General features: G+C 41.7%; 1 protein-coding gene across 5 annotated transcripts in view; it reads left to right on the forward strand.

The window, feature by feature from the left end:
- Positions 1–20,925, forward strand: part of FRAS1 (Fraser extracellular matrix complex subunit 1) — a 428,720-nt gene that overhangs the window by 237,554 nt on the left and 170,241 nt on the right. For all 5 annotated transcript variants that reach the window (XM_045857864.1, XM_045857867.1, XM_045857865.1 and 2 more), the window contains 2 exons: positions 2,242–2,382; positions 5,443–5,586. In XM_045857864.1, coding sequence (XP_045713820.1) covers positions 2,242–2,382; positions 5,443–5,586 — 285 coding nt within the window. The remainder of the gene's footprint in view (positions 1–2,241; positions 2,383–5,442; positions 5,587–20,925) is intronic.

Raw genomic sequence — 20,925 nt, forward strand, 5'->3', positions numbered from 1 at the left:
GAGGGGGTGGATTTCTGTCACTTGTACTAATAGAGCTATTTAGCAAAGCCATCTAGAAAAAAAAGAAATTATTTAAAATTGAGGCTCTAGCTCTGTTTTTCATACAGTGATAAATACTGCTGAATTGATATAAAGCTCTACTGTGTATTTAGGAATAACAATTAAAATATTTATCAAACAGGAGGGCAGGGTTTTTGCCCTGTTGGGATAGGCACTGGCCTTCAGTGAGGAGCAGGGTCCTGAGGCCTCCTGGTATAGGGGTTAACCCTTTGGTGCTGGGTTATAGATGAGGCAGGGTGCTACGGTGGGGCCATGGCTACAGGGGAGCACTAGTAAGGCTTAGGACAGCAGCCATATACCTACCATGTAGCAATAATTTAGTACTGTAATAGCCAGTGCTGCTGGCCTGGGACATCTTCCTGGCTAATTCCAGCCCCATGTCATATCAAGATTGTAGGTAACATTTTTACTGGGCATTGATAGAAATGGAGACCTCAATGGTGTGAAATCACATCTGGGACTTCCAAGCTGTTGGTTTGTAAGTCTTCTGGGCATTTATTTGATGGAGGTGTCACAGGAGACAAAGAGGAGACTCAGAGTGATGCCGCTGAGTTGATGGATCTTGTCCATTGGATGGAAGGTGCCCTGAAATACATGGGGTCAACTTCATCAGTAAGAACCAGTTCTTGTCTTACTATTGTATCCCCAGTGCCTAGACTTCCTGACAGTTAATAGTGGATGAATAAATGACTGGAGATGAATGTCAGGCTGTTTCAAAATGTACATTTTATTCTTATTCAGATGTGGTAAGGCTAACAGATTGGCAAGCTGTTGCTATGGAAAATATAGTTTGCCAGTCCCAGTTCCCAAAAGAAGGGGGCACATCACTTTATGGAGGGGCCACACAGGGAAGCACCAGAGCCAGTCAGAGACAGAGGGTGTGAGGGGGAAACATAGGCAAGAGCATTCATTGTGATTTCTGTGGGAAAGAACCAATAAGGCAAGGTAAACAGGCTTAGGATTGGCTAGTTTGGATAATTTCATTGAGCTCTAGAGTGTAGGGGCTGTTTCAAGTTATCTTGGCCCTGGCATTGGAATGATTAGGCAGGTGGATAGTGGCCTTGAGTAAGACCCAGTGGAGGACGTGATGGGTGTATGAACTTTGGACTGATTGGTAGGCATACAAAAGGCAGGCTCACAGGCTAGTCACTTACCATCTCTAGAAAAGGCTAGCCCCGAGGGAGGCAGTCTCTCCAGGATCACCAGGGCCCCTGATGATCCTGGAGAAACACAGAAAGTAAAGAAGCATCATTAATGCTCTGGCACACTTGGGAAATGATGCAAAAATTCATTCCTTTTATACTTAAAGGTCTAATGTAGACAAGCAGAGATGTTTTCTTTCTCTTTGCTTCCACATTTCTTTTTACACCTATGCATACTATATAACGGTAGCATAGTATATAATGGTAATAATTATAGGTAAGATTTATTAAACCCTTACTGTGCATTTAGCACTAGCATGATAATTTTACATGCATCAACCCAATTAGTGTCCACAACATCCCATGCAGTGTGCATAATTTATATTCTCATTTTATACGTAAGGAACTAGGAGCCTTGAGAAATTACATAACTTAGTCAAGGTCACATAGAGTGGCTTGGTGATGCTCTTATTCTCTGTGCTCTACTCTGTTTCCCATACATTTTATTCCAGTTACTTGCTTGTGAGTCTGTTGATGCAGGCAGTTCCAGCAGCGCAAAATGTTGGCCAGTTCCTCTGACCTGTGTATGCCCAGTCTCCGTCAGAAGGCAGGCATCGTGTCAACTTTTGTGGAGTCAAAGAGCAAAGCTCCCACCACCTTTCTCGTGAATTTGAACAGCCTGGTAAACAGCCCGTTGTCTAGGTGGAGGAGCTGTCCTGGGAGAAAGAAGACATGTTTTATGGCTTCCTGTTCTTTACTTGACATTCTCTGAGAATGGGAACTTGGGAAGAAAGAAATGTATGACTCCGCAAATGGTTATTTCTGTTTTGTGGCATTTATGCCTTACTTAATCTGGGTTCCACAGATGCTTGCTTTGTAGGGCATGACCTTTAGAAAGAAGTGTGTGAGATGCGTCCTTGGGAAAATGAAGCAAATGCGTAGGACGTGTTTCACCCCGGGAATGCTAATGGGAGAGACAGAGCTCCCACACTTGTCATCTAGTGGCTTTCCTGATATCCCCTCTGCTTTACCTTCCCAGCATGCCACCAGTCCTGTTTCGGGTGTGCAGGGAGGAGCCCGCAGAACTGCACAGCCTGTTGGCCTTCCCACGTGCTGATGGATGGGCAGTGCCTCTCCCACTGCCCAGATGGATACTTTAACCAGCAAGGCAGTTGTGCAGGTGAGTGTGCAACATGCTGGGGCATATTCCCTACACCCCTGTTTTGTCTTTGTAATGCAGCCAGACACTGTAATTAGAAACCTTGTCACACCAAGGGACTGAGAATTGGACTGTAAATCCTTGTCTTGAACTTGTAGGAGTAAATTCAGTTCTTCTAATAAGAAAGCATGAAAGAAGTGAAAAATTAGAATCGGCTTTACCGTATGCACGCAGTGAGTGATGGATTTGATGGTAGGCATCATGAAGACAAAATACTGCAGGCTCTAATGCATTTGTGTAGCATCAGGCATGTGGCGCGACCTTGGCAGTTCTCAGCCCCACTTTCCCGGGCTATAGCCTAATAAAGCGAAAGGAGAGAGGTACTTATTTTTTTTTGACAAGTCAGTGCCATGTTTTTAAGACCACTTTTATATTTCAGTGACAGAGATTCTAGAAATTACTAGCTGAGATTAGTGCAGGGTTTTATTGGAATTGACAAAATACTACAGTTTTTTGGCTACAGTGCAACACCTCATTGTAGCACTGTGTTTTCTTGTATCTGGGGGAGGGGGGAGACTAAACACATTCTATCATGGTTACTATTTTATTTCTAATAATAGACTTGTTGGCAACAGCTAACAGGAAAAAGTGCAATGTTATGAAATTGTATTACGTATATTTCTAGAGTCAGAAAACATGTGGTAAATTTGTAAAATATTTAAAAAATAAACCAATACTTGTTAGATTCATCTATTCTCAAACTCCAAAGAGGAAATTTAATGTAAACACAGATGCAGATGGATTATTTTTCCAGGTACCTTTTTGATCTCTCTAGGCCCCGATGGGTTGCTTTCCTTTAAACTCTCAATAGCTGTCAGAGGGGGGTGTTCCTGGTCTGTCTTTGGCATTGTCCTTGAAAACTGTTGTCTGTCATTGTGTGCTCTCACACCAGCCCAGTTGGTGTGTGTGTGTACTGCTGTTTGGGGGAGTCCAGTGTGAGTTGCTGTGATTCTACTTTGCCGCTGCGTGCATAAAGCCAGCAGGTGGATGGTACCATGAGCACCAGGGCCACTGGGTCGCTGGAAATATTTGGGGAGGTGGAAACCATCTGGAGAACACTAGTTGCTTCTGGATGGGTGTTTTCAAAGTTAAGAACCTCAGGAATGTAGAAGGGGTAATAGTTAATGCTAGCTTTCTAATCAGTACTTCATTTTCTTTCTTGCTTGCTTTAAAAAAAAACAACAAAAAAACCTTCGTATCTTCTTTTGGCTTCTTGCCAGAAGTAAAAAGCAGTTAACTTTATTTGAAATCTGTGCCTTTGCTTTTCACCAGCTCTGTGCTGAAAGGGAATTCTTTGTCATCAGTTCCAGTGAGTTCTACCCAGCTCCAGTCCTCACCTCCCTGCCTCTTGGAATCAGACTTGCTTAGACCTTCTTGTCCTTGGCAGAGAAATCCTTAATGCTCCTTCCCTGTGCTTGCTACTGCTACTGCCTTGGCAGCACAAATGCAGCTGCAGCCTGCTTTTGTTCCTTGCCATCTTCTCTTTACTGCCTACACCTCTGCAATTCACTTGGTTTTTTCCAGTGTCATGCTTCTTGTTAATGTGCTGTTTTTTCTGGGGAAAACATAGCTTTGACATTACTTTTTCTAAGGAATTGATCTTCAAACACAGGTCATGATAACCTCCAGGAAGAGGACTTTTTCTGTTCTCTGTATTTTAATTAAGTATTGCTACTAAGACAGGCATCCAAGTTGTGCCATCGGACTCTAGTGAGGAGGTGTAGCATCCATTGCTATGTACAGCTTCCCCTTTGCCTTCCAGGAATTTCTGAGGAGCAGAGTGTCTCCCTCTTTTCTCTGCTTCGCTCTCTGAATCATGGTATTTTGGGGGAGGGGGGAATCTTACCACTCACTTTTCTGCTTTGTCATTTTGATTTGAACTTTTGGGGGGAGCTTCACCTGCATGTCTGCCCTCCCCTCCAGCTGGCCACCATGGATGAGAATAAGTCTACCAAGGCATGATTCTGCTTGGGGAGGAAAGGTGGCCAGACTCTCAAAGGAGAAGAGCCAGGAGCCCATTCCTCAATGGGCTTTTATTGGGTTCAATTTGCACAGGAATACAGGTAAAGTTCATCAATTATCATCAGGCAGTAAGGATCAAACAATAGATAACATCCAAAGAACTATGAGGGCTTATTCTGAATCAGGGTCAGATAGCTTTGGGCCATAAAACTTTGGGGAACAAACTCATTCTATGCTTGGACCCTTATCAGAAAACTGAGGACATTGTTAGCAAAGCAAGTTTTACAGGATTTTATGCATTCTTTCTTAGGCCTGATCTCCCTGGGGAACTTACCCTTTCCAGCACTGGGCTGCACTGCCCTCTGTCATTGTTTCAGGCTTAAGTCAGGCAGGGGAAGTAAGGCAGCCAAGAGATTAGGAGACTTCTTGCAGACAGAATGAAGACTCAGGCTATGTCAAAGCTGAGGGGCAAGGGTCCATCACCCCCTTTTTCTATAGCCTCCCAAGTCCTTCCCTGAGAGCCCCCTCTGTGACTATACCTGTCTTAGGTTGTCCCTCCCTTGAGGAATCTTACCTGTCATTGGCTAACCAGTCATCCACCCAGGGCCAAGCAGGGTGAAGTAAAAGGGAGCAGAGGCAGTGCCTCTGCCAGGGAGATAAGCTTTGTCTCCTTAGTGGCTTATGGTCCCAAGGTCTCTTTACTTAGCTTTAGCCATGGGGGGGTTACAATTTCTGAAACCAGGCAGGGCTGTTCCCAACAGAATTCCCTTATTTACATAGATGGGGATGTTCATGCAGGCCCTTCTGGGATGTGTGGCAATTAGTCTAATTTTTATGGTTCTAGATCCCATGTTCTACTCATGGATGGCATTGCCATTGATTCCAAAAATGCACTCTTTTGATCAGGCCTTAAGGGCATGCCAAGCTTGCTCAGGAATCATCAAAAGATGAGGAGTATTTGAGTTCTGCTCTTAATGCAGTTTGTGAAGTGCATTAAATACATCATGTATTTACCAGCTGATCTGCTAATTCTAATCCTATTCTTGTTCTTTCCCCTAGAATGCCACCCCACCTGCAGGCAGTGCCATGGCCCATCAGAATCGGACTGCATTTCCTGTCATCCTCATGTCACTGTTACTGGTGGAAACTGCAGGACTAGCTGTAAAGAAGAGCAGTTCCTCAACCTCATGGGGTACTGTGCTGGTGAGTGGTATTTCCACAAATCTCAGAACTGCTGACCAGAGGCTGGCAGTTCTTCATTTCGGGGTTTTGAAGAGCTTGGCTGATTAAGATCCTTTTTCTTCAGGAGACATTTATTTCATGTGTAGGAACTACCACACTGCTTCCTATCAGACATTTAGTAAACATGGATGGATTCAAAGGGAATCTTCTATTAACACTCTTGCAATTTCTAAAAAAACCCTTAGAACCTCATGTTAATGAACCTGGAGTCATGATAGTAGTAGCTTCTATGCATGTGTCACACTTTAGCTCAGTAAATGTCTTTTCAAAACGATTTCTCTAAAGACCACTTCCCGCTCGTTGACATTATTTCCTGCCTCTTGCTGTGGAGAGTATTTCCCATCAGCCCCAGGCACCAAAATTTAAGGAGATTAACCCAAAAGTAATTCAGTTGCCTCAGGAGTTGGGATTTGTTCCTCCCCATTTAGAACTCAGAAAGAAGGAAAGAAAGAAAGAAGGAAGGAAGGAAAGAAAGAAAGAAAGAAAGGAAGGAAGGAAGGAAGGAAGGAAGGAAGGAAGGAAGGAAGGAAGGAAGGAAGGAGAAGGAAAGGAAGGGGGGGAGAGAGAGAAAGACAGTAAGAGAGAGTGAGCGCACATAGCATTGGATTTGGATGATGATGAAGGAGCCCTGCAGTGTTTGTGGTCATCCATTCATTTATGCAGCAAGTTTCTTTGAGTGTCTAATAATGGTCAGATGCTCAGAATACCAAAAGTATGCTGATTAAGACAAGACTCTGTCCTCAAAGAGCTAATAGTCTGGAAAGGGCAATTTATAGGCTAGAGGGTGATTATGTATTCCTTGACCTATTCTTCCCAGTTTAGGAGAAATTCAAAGAGATTTGCTTGTGAAACTATTGTTACATCTCTGAAGTACTTGCCTGGGAGGCATTCTGGGGTGCCACTGGGCAAGTGAGAAAGGTGAGAAAGCCAGAATGTGGTTGGGTCCACAATGGGGGGTTTACTTTTCCCTGGGCTGTAGAGAGGTGTGGACAAGTATCTAGATTATAGTGTGAACAGGCGCATGCAGTCTAGGACAGTGTTGCTATTTCAGTGGTCACGATTGGTGGTGGAGTCTCAGCAAGTCAATAACAGTGCTCCAAGCCTATCTGGTGGACCACAGTCCTGGAGATTCCTTCCTTTTTGCACATAACCTTTGCTCTAGGCTGGGTCCAGAGTCTATATTCCAGAAAGACTGAACTATCAAGAGCAGGGCCACAGCCAAAAGTGTTGGAATTCAGGGCAAAAGCCAGTTGTTGTATGAGTTCAAAGGAGAGAGAAGAAAAAGATCTGGAAGCATTGTGGAGGAGGTGGAACCTAAAGTTACTCCTGAATGCTAGAGTTGAGTTAGTCATATGGAGGTCAGGCACACTTTCTGGGTGGTTCCACTATGACACAGGCACAGAAGAAGAGCATGTGGGCATTCATGGCCAATGAGAAGTCTGATCTGGCTGGAGACCATGGTTTACATTAAAGCATAGTACAGGAGATGAAGTGTTTGGAAAATTTAAGCTGGAACCAAGGTATAGAAAACCCACAATTTCAGGCCCCAAAAATTGCATGGGCAGTACAGTAACCATGAGAGTTTCGGAGAGCACCATGTTATGGTCCCAGGAAATATGCAAGCTGTGTGGGAGACAGACTGGAGGAAGGACAGGTGCCAGTCAGAGAGAGTAGTTAGAAGGTAGGATCTTCATTGTGGGTTTTCTATTTCCAACCTGTTCAGCAGGTGGAGCTTAAAAATTTTATACTGGGGGAATTTTTTTAAATAAATGTTTATATAAGGAGATTGGAAAAATTTAATTTTTAATGAGCTTTGTTCTCTCCAGTGTCCAGAGCCCTCTTTGAGAGTAAATTAGGTGATTAGGAGTACATTAATATTTTAAGGCTAATAGGGGGCCATTAGAATAAAGAATCATGGGACTAGGCTAAATGGCTCTGGAAAGCCCTAGCCCCAGAAGAGCAGATGCCACTGAAAAAGCTGGGAAGGACAAACCTTGGCTGTCCTGGCATTAAGTGTATTAAGTAAAGGTTTTAAATAAGAAAACCACTGCCTGGGAGTTGGAAATCCTTTGTTGAATAGAGACTGGTGTATGAGTGTCTGGTATAGAGAAATTTGACCTGTAATTTCAACTGTTGATCTTTCAGAGAAGTGTATTGATTTTGAAGTTTATTTTTCCAATAAATATATGTCATTTCCAAACACCTCCCCCTTCTTTCTGTAGCATTGGAATGCATTTATTCATTTACTGCTTCATCAAACATTTATTAAGCACATGCTTCATACCAGGCACAGTGCTGGACTCTGGGGATGCAAAGATGAATAAGATATAATGCTTGCACTCAAGAAACATAGAGGGTAAGCAGGAAGGGGATATGTGTTGAATATGATATTGATGTGGATATGAGCTAAGCCTGTGGGACAAGATTCCAATCCAGACCAGACAGGGGTGTGTGTGTGTGTGTGTGTGTGTGTGTGTGTGTGTGTGAGTGTGAATGTACAGTGGATATGGAAGGCTTTCTGGAACACTTCATAATGGAGATGATTTTTTAAATATTGAGAGGGGTTTGAAGATTTGGAAGGGAGAGCATTCCGGAAAAATGGGCCAAAGAATATTTCCTAATTCAGGCACCAACAAAGTGTCCAGTAGAATGCCAGCACTTAGTATGAGAGTGGTGGGACTTGCAGCAGAAGGAAACAGGGCCAGGTCATGGGGCTTTTGTATTTTCTGTTTAAGGAGAACATACTTTGTCATCACAGCTGTGGGGATCTCTTGAAGGTTTTTAAGGAGGAGGATGTTGTGGTCACATTTCTGTCAAGAGAAAGATCTGCAGAAGATTGCTTGCGGGAAGACGGGACGGGGGGCAGAAAAGTCTTTGAGAAGATAGTTGTAGGAATCCAAATGGAAGATGAAGAGCTTTAATGAGAAAACTGCTGAGGGAATGAAGAGAAAGGGGCATGGCTTCACTAACTATTAACTCTATTAAATTGTCCCATGTGAGGTTGCTATTTTGTGGGCACAAATAGTCAAACAGTGGCAATTTCATATGGTTTAACCTAATACAGTAATTCCCCTTTATCTGTGGGGGACGCATCCCAAGACCCCCAGTGGATATTACCAAACACATTATGTTTTTTCCTATAAATACATAGCTTTTCATTTAAAGGAAGCACTTTGAGGCTTCTCTTTGACATATCCACATTGTTGGCATCACTACTCTTGCACTTTGGGGCCATTATTAACTAAAAGTAGGGTTACTTGAGCACAAGGCACTGTGATACTTCACCAGTAAACCTAATGACCCAGAGGACCTGAGTCACGGATCCCCAAACCCTGGACTGCAGACCGGTGCTGCACAGTAGGAGGTGAGCAGCGGGCATGCAGCAAAGCTTCGACTGCATTGCTGCCTGATTTCCACCTCCTGTCCACCCACTGCCACCTGTCTGTGAAAAAGTGTCTTCCATGAAACTGGTCCCTGGTGCTAAAAAGGTTGGGGACTGCTGGCCTAAGTGACTATGGGGCAGGTAACATATAGAGCATGGGTATGCTGGACAAAAGGATGATTCACATTTCTGGAGGGACAGTGTGGAATGGTGCTAGGCTTCATCATGCTACTCAGAATGGCATGCAATTGAAGACTTATAAGTTGCCTATTTATGAAATTTCCCATTTAATATTCCCATTGAACAGTGATTGACCAAGGGTCACTGAAACCATGGAAGGCAAAATTGTGGATAAGGGGAGATTATTGTAGAAGCAACAGAAGTTGTTGATCTTTTAACTCTGAGGCTGAGGGGGAGAGAATTTGGGGATGATTTCCAGGTCAGGTAAATTTGAGGAATGGGAGTACCATTACCAAGGGCCAAAGTGAGAAGACAATGTGTTTACATTTGGACAGATTGTATATGGGGTGACCAAGGGTAGCTGTCCAGGAGGAGATTGAAGACCTAAGTGAGCACAGGCTTTTTGGACTATAACCACCAGGAGCTCATCTGCTATCTCTATTTCACCCTGAACCCAAAGACCTGGAATGTTTCTTTTTTTTTTTTTTAACTGAAGTGTTGCTTGAACCAGGTCATAGATAATCTCTTCAAACACTTCAGTGACTTTTAGCTAAACTCAGGAAGGTGTTAGGAAGAGTACTGTGATGATAGACAAAGCAAGAGGTAATCCGCCCCAGGCAGTGCCCGCAGTGGAGTGTACTTCCATCATCCTTGGGAAGCACTGGCACAGGGGCAGCCCTGGGGATGGACCCTCTCTGCTCCCTCTGTCGTGTGTGAGCTTTGCAGGATGATGGGATTTACTCCCAGGGCTTATTCTCTATCAGAGCTGTACCTAAGATCATCATCACAGACCTCTTAATTGCACTTGGCTGTTTAAGAAAGAAAATTACATCTAATCTATCAGACAGACAAGAATAAACACATCCTGGGAACAGGTCCAATAACCTCAATGTGTTATCACATATGGAGATATCATATGTGTGGGTTTTTTTCCCTTCAAGTCTATCAAAGCAAATGTACAGTTTGTGAGATTCAGACTAGGGCTGAAGGTTTTCAACTGAGATAAATGAACTGCGGTGACGGGCGGGAGTGGATAAGATTACAGCAGACATGGTTAAGCATTATGGAAAGCCAGGTTTTTTCTTCATAGATTTTTCTCTTTGTATTTTGCCCACATCTCAGCAACATTGTCCAAAAATTCCAAAGCCTGGGGTGCTTTCTCCTTTTGTTTTTCTCAGCTAAAACTTTTTTCATATTTATAGAAGACAGTGGAAATTAAAAAGAAAACATGAGTGAGGAATACCCTATGTGGATGCAAAAAAACCCCCCCAAATCTGCCTTGGACTTTGTGGTATAGCCTAATGGAATGGCTATATTTTGAGTTATTATGTAGAAAACAAGATAATACTGAGAGTATTACTGTAGAGGGAAAGACTTGAAAATTCTAAGCAGCTGATTTGTTAGGGTGGTAGAATTCTGGGGGATTAAAAATTTGCTTATGCAGTAATTTTTAAAATTCACATTTCTTCATAAAGCTGTGCCAGAATGTAAGCAAAAGAAGACACGTTGATAAAGAGAGCTACTCTTAGCCTTTTCATGTTGTGATCCATGGTACTCCAGTTCTAAGCAATAGTTAATCCGTGTTACATGAAAAAAAGACTCTGGACTAAATTTAGAAATTTCGGGACCTCTGAGTTAAATGATCTAAGTAACTTGCTTTATTGAAGAATTTCTCAGAACCTTAAATAAGCAGATATGCATTATGAATCCCTAACAGGAAGGAGGATGGATATTATTTCCCAAACTTTTAATTGCACACCGCTCACTTCATTTATTATACCCTCTCACTAAGCTAACCAGTAGTTTGCAGAAAAGTCTTTGGGAAGCCCTGGGCTAAGTGGTGTTAACATGTCAAACAATTTTTGGCATTCCCTAAAAGTAAAATGAAGTAATGAACCAGCCTTCAGACTGGGACCTTATTTCCTTCCCTCCATCCTTCCTCCCTCTCTCTGTGGGCAAGCAGAAGTCTTACTGAGGAGACTCAGGCTTGCCACTCTTTTGCCTGCTGAAGAGCAGTGAAGAACACTGAAGAGCCATCAGTAATTGTCCTCCGGTGTTGGGTCTGAGAAGTGTTTGCTCTCTGAACCTGTGTGAAATCATTTGTTGACTGGTTAGAAAACCTGTTCACATTTTTCTTCCAAATCATTAAAGAAACCCTCTGAGATCCTTCCATGATTTTCCCCATTTATTATCATTATTTCTGAAAGAAGGCTCTAAAACAAGTGGTGGAAAAGTCAAAATGCTGATTAAAAGAACAACAAGTTTGTATTTTGGAATAAGCCTGTACAGCTACAACACTGAGTAATGCAAAAACCCAGTTCACGTTGAACATAATAAAGGACCTGGGAGACAGCCCTGTACGAGCCAGTGTACCAGCTCTCAGCTTCCAGACACAGTGCCTTGAAGCCAGGGGGGGTGAGAGCCAATTCTGTTTTATAGCAGCTTCTGCGTGCTGGGGAGGTGGGTTGGCACTGCCCTATATCTTGCTGTAGCTGCTCCTGCAGCTGGAACTGGAAGAAAAGAGGCACATACTACAAATATGTAGCGATTACTACCTCATTTTGATTCAAAATCCTACCCATCCTTCTCTCGTGGCCTGGCTCAGATTCCTTCCCTAAGAGGACCAGCTTCCTCTTGGCTTCTCTCACTTTGTAATTCTTGGTGTGCTGATCATTTCTACCAGGTACCTACCTAGCACTTGGCACTGATGAGCTCATGTTCTCTGAGAGTGGTTGTTCCCAGTGTCTAATAATAGGTGACTATTCTGAGGGCTCATTATGTAACAAGGACTGTGCTAATTGCTTTGAATGCATTCTGCCCTTTAATATTAAAAATGATCATCCAAGATAGGTACTAATTTTATCTCCATTTTATATATGAAGAAACTGAAATATAGAAAGGTTAGGTACTTGGCTTAAAATAATAAAAGTCGGAAGATAGAACCAAGATTTGAACGTGACATTATGATTCCAGAATCCAAATATTTTATTTGTACCATTTTGTCGTACTCTATGACACAGAATGCAGTTGATAACAAACTATAGAGACTCAAAAACACTTTTTTAAATTTCTTTTATTGTTGTTCAAGTACAGTTTTTTGCTTTTCCCCCCAACTCCAGCTCAACACACAGCTCTCCCCACCTCCCTCCCATGTTTCCACCCCCACCCCCGTTATTGTCCATGTGTCCTTTATACTTGTTCCTGCAAACCCTTCACCCTTTTCCCCTGAAAATCTCTCCCTTCTCCCCTCTGGTCACTGTCAGCCTATTCTCTATTTCAGTGCCTTTGGTTATATTTTGCTTGTTTGTTTGTTTTGTTGATTAGGTTCCTGTTAAAGGTGAGCTCATATGGTATTTGTCTTTCACCACCTGGCTTATTTTGCTTAGCATAATGCTCACCAGTTCCACCCATGCTGTTGCAAAGGGTAGGAGCTCCTTTCTTTCTGCTACATAAAATTCCATTGTGTAAATGTACCATAGTTTTTGATCTATTCATTTACTGATGGGCACTTGGGTTGCTTCCAACACCTGGCTGTTGTAAATTGTGCTGCTATAAACATTGGGGTGCATAGGTTCTTATGGGTTGGTGTTTCAGGGTTTTTAGCATATAATCCCAGCAGTGGAATTGCTGGGTCAAAAGGCAGTTCCATTTTTAGTTTTTTGAGGAAATTCCACACTTTTTCCCATAGTGGTTGCACAAGTCTGCAATCCCACCAACAGTGCACTAGGGTTCCCTTTTCTCTACAACCTCCCCAACACTTGTTGTTTGTTGCTTTGTTTATGATGGCCATTCTGACTGGTGTGAGGTGGTATACTCATTGTGGTTTTAATTTGCCTCTCTCTGATAGCTAGCAAGACTGAGCATCTTTTCATATGTCTCTGGATCCTCTGTATGTCCTTCTTGGAGAAACATCTGTTCAAGTCTTTTGCCCTTTTTTAATTGGGTTGCTTGTCTTCTTAGAGTGGAGGCGTGTGAGTCCTTTATATATTTTGGAGATTAAACCCTTGTCTGAGGTATCATTGGCAAATATGTTTTCCCGTATGGTTGGTTCTCTTTTTATTTTAATACTGTTTTCTTTAGTCATGCAGAAGCTTCGAAAACAGTTTTTTGATTGGCAGATTAAAAGGTATGTTGGCAGGGACTGGTACAACAAGATGACTTTGAGAGGCACTGTTGGGAAAAGTTGCAAGAACTCATTAATGCTTTAAATGCTGAGGAAACTGATTTAGAGTGCCATGTGTACATGTGGTCTTATTGTACATTATCCTTATTAAATCAATAAACTTTAAATGAACATTAATGCATATAATATTTTACTAATTTATATCTACATTTTAATTTTTTCAACATATACATGTATGTACTGTTCATAGTTGTAATCAATAGCTACATTTCTTTGTTTCTCTTAAATATCACTTTAAATAATATATTTGAATATGTTGGCAAATTTCAAGTGGACTTTCAGCCAAGGTGGAGGAATAGGTAGATATGCTTTGTATTCTCTCTCAACAAAAAGAATGATGACAACACATTTAAAAACAAAAAACAACCAGAACTGCCAGCAAATTGAACTTTATGGAAGTCCAACAACCAAGGAGATAAAGAAGAAATGTTCATGCAAACTGACATTAGGGGCAGAGACAGGAAGCCAGAGCAGAGAAGACAAGCAGCAAGATAGCAGACCGGGTAGGCAAGGCAGCAGCTGGCAAACTGGGCAGTTCCACACTGCATGCAGATAAGTCAGGAGGATCAACTGGGGAGAGGGACAGACCAGGCAACATAGGGTTCAAGTTTGGGAAACTAAAGCCACAAAGCCTCTGGCTGTAAAAACCTGTGGGGATTGTGTTAGTGGGAGGAACTCCCAGCCTCACAGAAGAGTTCATTGGAGAGACCCACAGGGGTTCTAGAATGTATACAAACCCACCCACACAAGAATCAGAGCTGAGCAAGCAGCACTGCTCCCTTTTTGACCCCTCCCCCACATACAGTATCACAATGCAGTGAAGTGGTTTGCTACACCATGGCCAATATCTAAGGCTCCACCCCTTACAACATAACAGGTGTACGGAGACAAAGATTTATGGCCCAAATGAAAGAACAGATCAAAACTCCAGAAAAACAACTAAGTGACTGGGAGATAGCCAACCTATCAGATGCAGAGTTCAAAACACTGGAAGTCCAGGAAGCTCAGAGAAGTTGGACCCAAAGAGAGCCACACCAAAATACATCATAATTAAATTACCCAAGATTAAAGATAGGGAGAGAATCTTAAAAGCAGCAAGAAAAAGGAGACAGTTACCTAAAAAGGAATTCCCATAAGAATATCAGCTGATTTCTCAAAAGAAACCTACAGGCAAGACAGGGCTGGAAAGAAGTATTCAACCTCATGAAAAGCAAGGACCTACATCCAAGATTACTCTGTCCAGCAAAGCTATCATTTAGAATGGAAGGGCAGATAAAGTGCTTCCCAGATAAGGTCAAGTGAATGGAGTTCATCATTACCAAGCCCTTATTATATGAAATGTCAAAGGAATTTACCTAAGAAATAGAAGAAGATAAAAATATGAGCAGTAAAATGACAACAAACTCACAACTATCAATAACCAACCCTAAAAAAAAAAAACAAAAAAAAACACCTAGGCAAACAACTAGAACAGGAACAGAATCACAGAAATGGAAATCACATGGAGGGTTACCAGCAGGGAGGTGGAGGGAGGAGAACGGGGGAAAGGTACAGGAAGTAAGAAGCATAATTGGTAGGCACAAAATAGACAGGGGAAGGATAAGAATAGTATAGGAAATGGACAAGCCAAAGAACTTGTATGTATAACCAATGGACATGAACTAGGCTGGGGGGATGCTGGTGGGAGGCAGGGTGCAGTGCAGAGGAGGATAAAAGGAAGAAAAAATTGGGACAACAGTAATAGCATAATAAAATATACTTAAAAATGAATCAACATAACTGCCATTCTTTAATGGCTAAATAGCATTTCATGGTATTTGTGTAACTCAATTTGATTTGCCATTTTCCTCTTGTGGACCTGAGTGATGACTACCAGGAGACAGATACATTGCTCAGTCCATGATGTGTCCATTGCTCAGTATGGCCTTCAAGGCTTCAGGTAAACTAAGTCTGTACTTCGTGTTGTTATTAGAACAAATATTAGGGCATTTGTGGAATTTTACAATTTTCAAAGCAGTTTTTCACCTATCTTTTCACTTGACCATTCCAAGAAACCATCCTGCAGAAGTAGGAATAAAAGCTCATGTAGTATACCCAGCTAACATGTAGATGCTGATGAAGAAATGTTGGGTGAATGAATGACTCAAATTTTGGGTCCTAATATCTAGTATAATTGCCTTCTAATACATTGTATGATAATTACAGCAAGGATCTTTCTTCTTAGTGAGACTCATTTTTTTTGGTACTTAGCTCTATTTTTTCACCTCCCACTTTATTCCTTTGGGCCCTATTCTTCTATGTCTGTATTTTTTTTTCAGCTTTCTTGTATCTTCTTTTTTAATACTTTCTTGTTTATTTTCCTTATCTTTTTTGCAATGCACTTTCTTTTCTTATTTCTCATTTGTCACTCTATTTGCTATTGCATGAACTGTGAATTGCGTATCTACTCTCCCTTCCAGAACTTGCAATGATTGTCTCTTTCTTGTTCTCCTAATGTGTTTTATTTAAGAGACCATGCTGTCTGCTGAAGGATGATCGAATATTTCAAAGTATGTCGCTCTTTGTTTTGAACTTTTAGAATAAAAAAACATGAGATACTTAAATTGTGCCTTCCTCATTTAAAAAGAACAAGAACTTAGGTTATCTTCTTCATGTGACTTTTACTAAATGCTATCTTACCTAGTTTTGGTAATGACAGAAAGATCTTACTTATAAACTTTTAACTTGGCAGGGCTCCCAGTGAAATCAGAATGGCTCTTAGCTTCATAAGAACTACAGGGTAGGGCTTGAATATCAAATATTGATATCATTTTTTATATCAATCTATATTGATAGAGACTCCTAAGTTATCCTTTCAGTACTAAAGAGAGCAAAACTGCTAAGGCTACACTTACCTACTTTTCTAACACACACATAAACCTCTGTGGTTTACATGTAATAGTCAAAATAGTGACGTAGATGCAAGCATGACCATCATTGTCAATGTCAGTTCTGATCAGACCTGCTGCAGATGTTTATTGAGCACTCACCAGATGCCAGCTTCTCACGTGCATTACCTCATTTAATCTTGACTGAAACCCTGGGTGGTTGGTCCTATGATTTGTTGCATCTCCATTTTAGAGCCCAAGAGCCTGAGATGGGAGGCATTAATCAATCTACCCAATGTTTCACAGCTAGCAGGCAGTGGAGCTGGGCTTTGAAGCAGTGCCACTTCAGGGGACACAGTGGGAGCACTGCATCCTCAGCCTTTATCACCTCATCTAGTTCCAGTAAGACCTTCTCTTGGTAATCATACTACTTACAACTCTCTTTGAGGCGTTGTCATCTTGCCCACTATGACAGATTCTCTACAGTTTTTCTCAACACACATCTTACTCAGATCAGTTTACATTTCAGTTTACATCTTTATTTTCTTTTTAGTTTAGAAAATTAACATAATGTGATTAAAAAAGCTACACACACCCTCACTTTTTCTGCTTAAATTTCCTGTAGTTTCTTCTAGATGCCTCTTCTTCCTCATTTCTTTCTTTGAGGAAAAAGCTCCCTCACCCTGGCCTAGGAAGCCCTTCCATTGGTGACCAGAGCCTGTCTGCCCCATCACCTTCATGAGCTCATCTTTCCAGTCAGTTATTTCCTCTTCTGCTTACTCCTTTCCTCTCCCTCCTTCTCTCTTTATATTTCTCTTGCTTCTTCCTTCCCCATCCTCTTTCTTCTAGGACCTTACTCACAGCTTTAATGCAACCCTCATTTCTGTTTTTCCTTAGACTCCATCTCAGGTGCACACATGATGATCATCTCCAGGCCCTCATTTCTATATACCTTCTGGACAACTGACCCGCAGGGAAATCTTACTCAAAAAACTTCAAAGAAAACCTACTCCATCATCTTTCTCTCCAACCCACCCATCCACCAGGTCCTTTCCTTCTGTCTTGTCCACTTGCTGCTGATCTTTCAATCAATGCAATTTAAACAGTTGGGTTACACCTAATTCTTCCCTACCCCTATGCCACATGCTAGTCACAGCACAGCTTGCAAACTCTACTTTTGCAATGACTCTTAAATGTATTCCCCTTTATCTGCTAATATAGAGAAAGCTCAGCTCATGTTTCTCAGATAGCCTCAGTATTTTCCCAAAGGCTCTGCCCCACTGAAGTTCCCCCTACTTCCTCCTAAGAGAGGGTAACTTCTAGAAGATCAACTGTGGCTTACAAAACACACTTTGATGGTTAGAACTGGTTGATGGTTTCCCACTGTCTACCACAGTAAGTGTAAATTTCTCACCCCCATTTTCAAGATCTCCTGTTCTCCCTTGGTTCCTGAGTGATGTCTGAAGCTCTGGCCTTGCTGGATGCCCTTTCCCACTCCCCACTGCCCCTCCACCCCATGTGCCTGTGCACGTTGATCTTGCCTCCTAGCTAGGATGTCCTGTGCCAGCACCATTTGCAAACATCAAATAAGCATACAAGTTCAAGTTCCTCTCACTCCTTTTAGATAAATGTTCTCTGGTCCTCCTTTGATGCCTATTACATTTTAGGTGTGGCTTTCTTCTGACATTAGACCTTGTCATGAGCATCTCAAAGGAATACCATAGGCCTTACTTAATGCTCTGTCTTCTACAGTAATTTCCGTAGTGACCCACATGCAACTGATGTTCCATAAATGTTACTTGAAGTGGACATTTTTCTATTTTGGATGTAAAACACGAATTGATGAGAGGCTAGGTACAAGGCATCTAGACACATGGACAGCAGTGGCACTCATGGCTCATTGGCAGCAAGAATTGGCACCAAAAATAAGGAGTTTAGCTTGTGTATCTGACAAAGCTCCCTGCTCCCTCCTTCAAACTTTCTGACTCCTCAGGTCCTACTGCAACCTTCTCAACACATTTGTGAGTTTGTCCACACTGGGTAGAAATACAGCCTAAAGGTCACTGTATGGTAGTGGTTTTTTTTGTGCATAAAACAGTAGCTACAGACACTAAAAAAAAGGGGGAAGTTTTGTTTGTTTTGTGATTTTTGTTCTAATTCACAGACTCTAACAAAAAGAACACAAGGTTTGTGAGAGCTCAAGGATGTGCTAGGACCAACATCATGGTCAAAAGGTGAAGAGAAAATGCTTCTTTCTCTGCTGCCATTCGTATGTTATTTTTCTGGATTCCATCTGCACTTGTCTCCCGAGTGGCACCCTATCCATTTTAAAAGTGGCATCAGAATTCAAATTCTACGCATGCTTTAAGAGGCCTGAGTTTCAGTATGAAATCATTTCTTTTTCTCCTGACGAGGAATAGCCACATGTGCTGATTATTTTAACCGCTTCCAAACACACTTAATGTGGTTGCATTAAGAACCTAATCGACTAACAGGTCATTATTTAAAATCTCACTGTGTGTCTAAATTTGTCTTTATAGGTCATTATTTATTAGCTAAGGAGTCACTGCCCCATAAAACCAACATCCAAAGCCATTGCTTTTTGACAGTACACATTTACTTTAATATCTTCAAGCTTTTTTGACTTTGCTCCAAAGACATGAAATAAGTCATTTCACTGCCGTGTGCTCCCATCCATCATGATTGTGGCTAATCCTCACTGATCCTCGAAGCAGAGCCTTTGTGATTTGAAGAAAGAATCACACAGTGATGACCACATGTAATTTCCTCACAGCTGCAGGGTGGCATTTTAGAGGATATTGCAGCTGCTGAGTCAAAATATTAATTTTTTATCTATTTAAATTTTTAGCATATCTGCGTGCTGCGCATATTTAGAAAACAAATGGAATATTCTGCTTGCTTAAAAACAAGAAATGTATGTATTTCAGCTGGAGCTAATTCTCTATTTCTAGGCACCCATGTAAATGTGTTCATTAATTTGTTTGTTTAAAGTGCTAATTCCCTTGGTTTGTTAGCAAGCAAGCACACAGACAATTGGAATTCCATCTGCCCTCACCCGCCACATGCTTATTTTTCACTAGTAATCTGAAACAGGCTAAACAAAAATGTATCCTGGGTCTCTCCTCTTCCCTTGTCACCCTTAATGAGTTTTATATTTAAAGACTCTTCACTGTAATTGAAATAGTGACAAATAAGGATTTACTCACTGAGTGGCAACAGTAGAGACAGCCTCCAGAATGGCACTATTTTTAAGCATTTAATGGATGCACACTCACCATTCAGACATATTTGAGGTTAAGCCTCCTCTTGATTATTGACAGGAGGGTCAGAGGCAAAAGCCTTATGGCACAGATGGGGCTTTTAGGATGGGATGTTAATCCTTGCCCAGGCTGCTAGATTGGTGGGTTGCAAACTCAGCTCCCCTATTTTAGTAACTGCAGTTCTGATACAAATTAAGCTGTAACAGTATAAACTTCCTCTAGTGTATCCTGTGAAATTGTTCCAAATGTCACCTTTGGGGAGGAATGGGAGTGGAAGGTGTGGGACAAGGAGGATTATGGGAAATTCTCTCTGGTTTGTTGGGTTCTCTGGGGATACTGCCATTTTCAGGATACACTTTCTGATAGTGTGGGTCCAGCAAGAATATTGAATCAGAATTTGTTAGTCACTGCCTACCAAGAAGAATTCAGGAGTTGCCTCCAAATCAATTTAGTTCTTAGAACAGATTCTCCTGGTGCCTTAGCAGTTCCCCAGGACACATAGTCACCTCCTGCAGTGCCTCAAGATGGCTCCTACCACCTCTTAATTGTGTTTATATTATGTAATTAATGCATGTGGCTGACCATGGGAATATTTCTCTCTTCATTGTCTCAAATGGTACTGATAAGGCAGTTGTACGTTGTCACATGTGCAGCTAAGTAGTGCTCTTTTCCTCTTGGTCTGAAGTAGATTTTGAAAACCAGGTAGTACAACACACATCAGCCTTTTCCATAGGCCTCCAACTTCCCAATTTCCTAATGTTATTACTCTGATGATTTTTTAAATCCTTATCCAAGGATATTTTTAATGATGAGAGGGAGAGAGAGGGAAACATCGATGTGAGAGAGAAACATCAATCAGTTGTCTCTTGTATGTGCCTCGACTGGGGATCGAACCTGCAGCCCAGGGGTCAAACACACAACCTTTCAGTGCATGGGACAATGCTCTAACCAACATGGCCATTCGGCCAGAGCTCCAATAATTTTTTCTTTCTTTCAACAAAAAGGGAGGGGCTACCTACTAGGTACTACTGATTTCTACTTTGTTTTCATTTTTAAAGGTGCTTTAGAAACTGACAATTTGTGGAAAGATCTTCTTCTAGAAAGACAAACTACTGGTGTATTTATATTATTGTTTTTTCTTAAGGCATAGCCAAGATTTCCATAGCTTTCATGTAGCTATGTTATAGCATTCTTAATATTCTTAATATGCCTAATTTAGCATAAGCCCCGTGAGAACACTTCAGCTGTGGGATGCCATTAACACACAAGGGTCTTCTATAGATGCAGTGGAGGGGAGCAGGGAGAGAACAGTAGAGATCCCACCAGCCTCCCCAGCAAAGGTTTCAGGTTGAGAGTGGCTGTATGTTTTCTTGGATTGTTGGTTTTCTGCTGTGGTTCTAATGTCTT

This window comes from Phyllostomus hastatus, unplaced genomic scaffold (genome assembly GCF_019186645.2).
Source record: "Phyllostomus hastatus isolate PE091 unplaced genomic scaffold, TTU_PhHast_1.1 phas_scaffold_1674, whole genome shotgun sequence".
NCBI classification, from domain to species: Eukaryota; Metazoa; Chordata; class Mammalia; order Chiroptera; family Phyllostomidae; genus Phyllostomus; species Phyllostomus hastatus.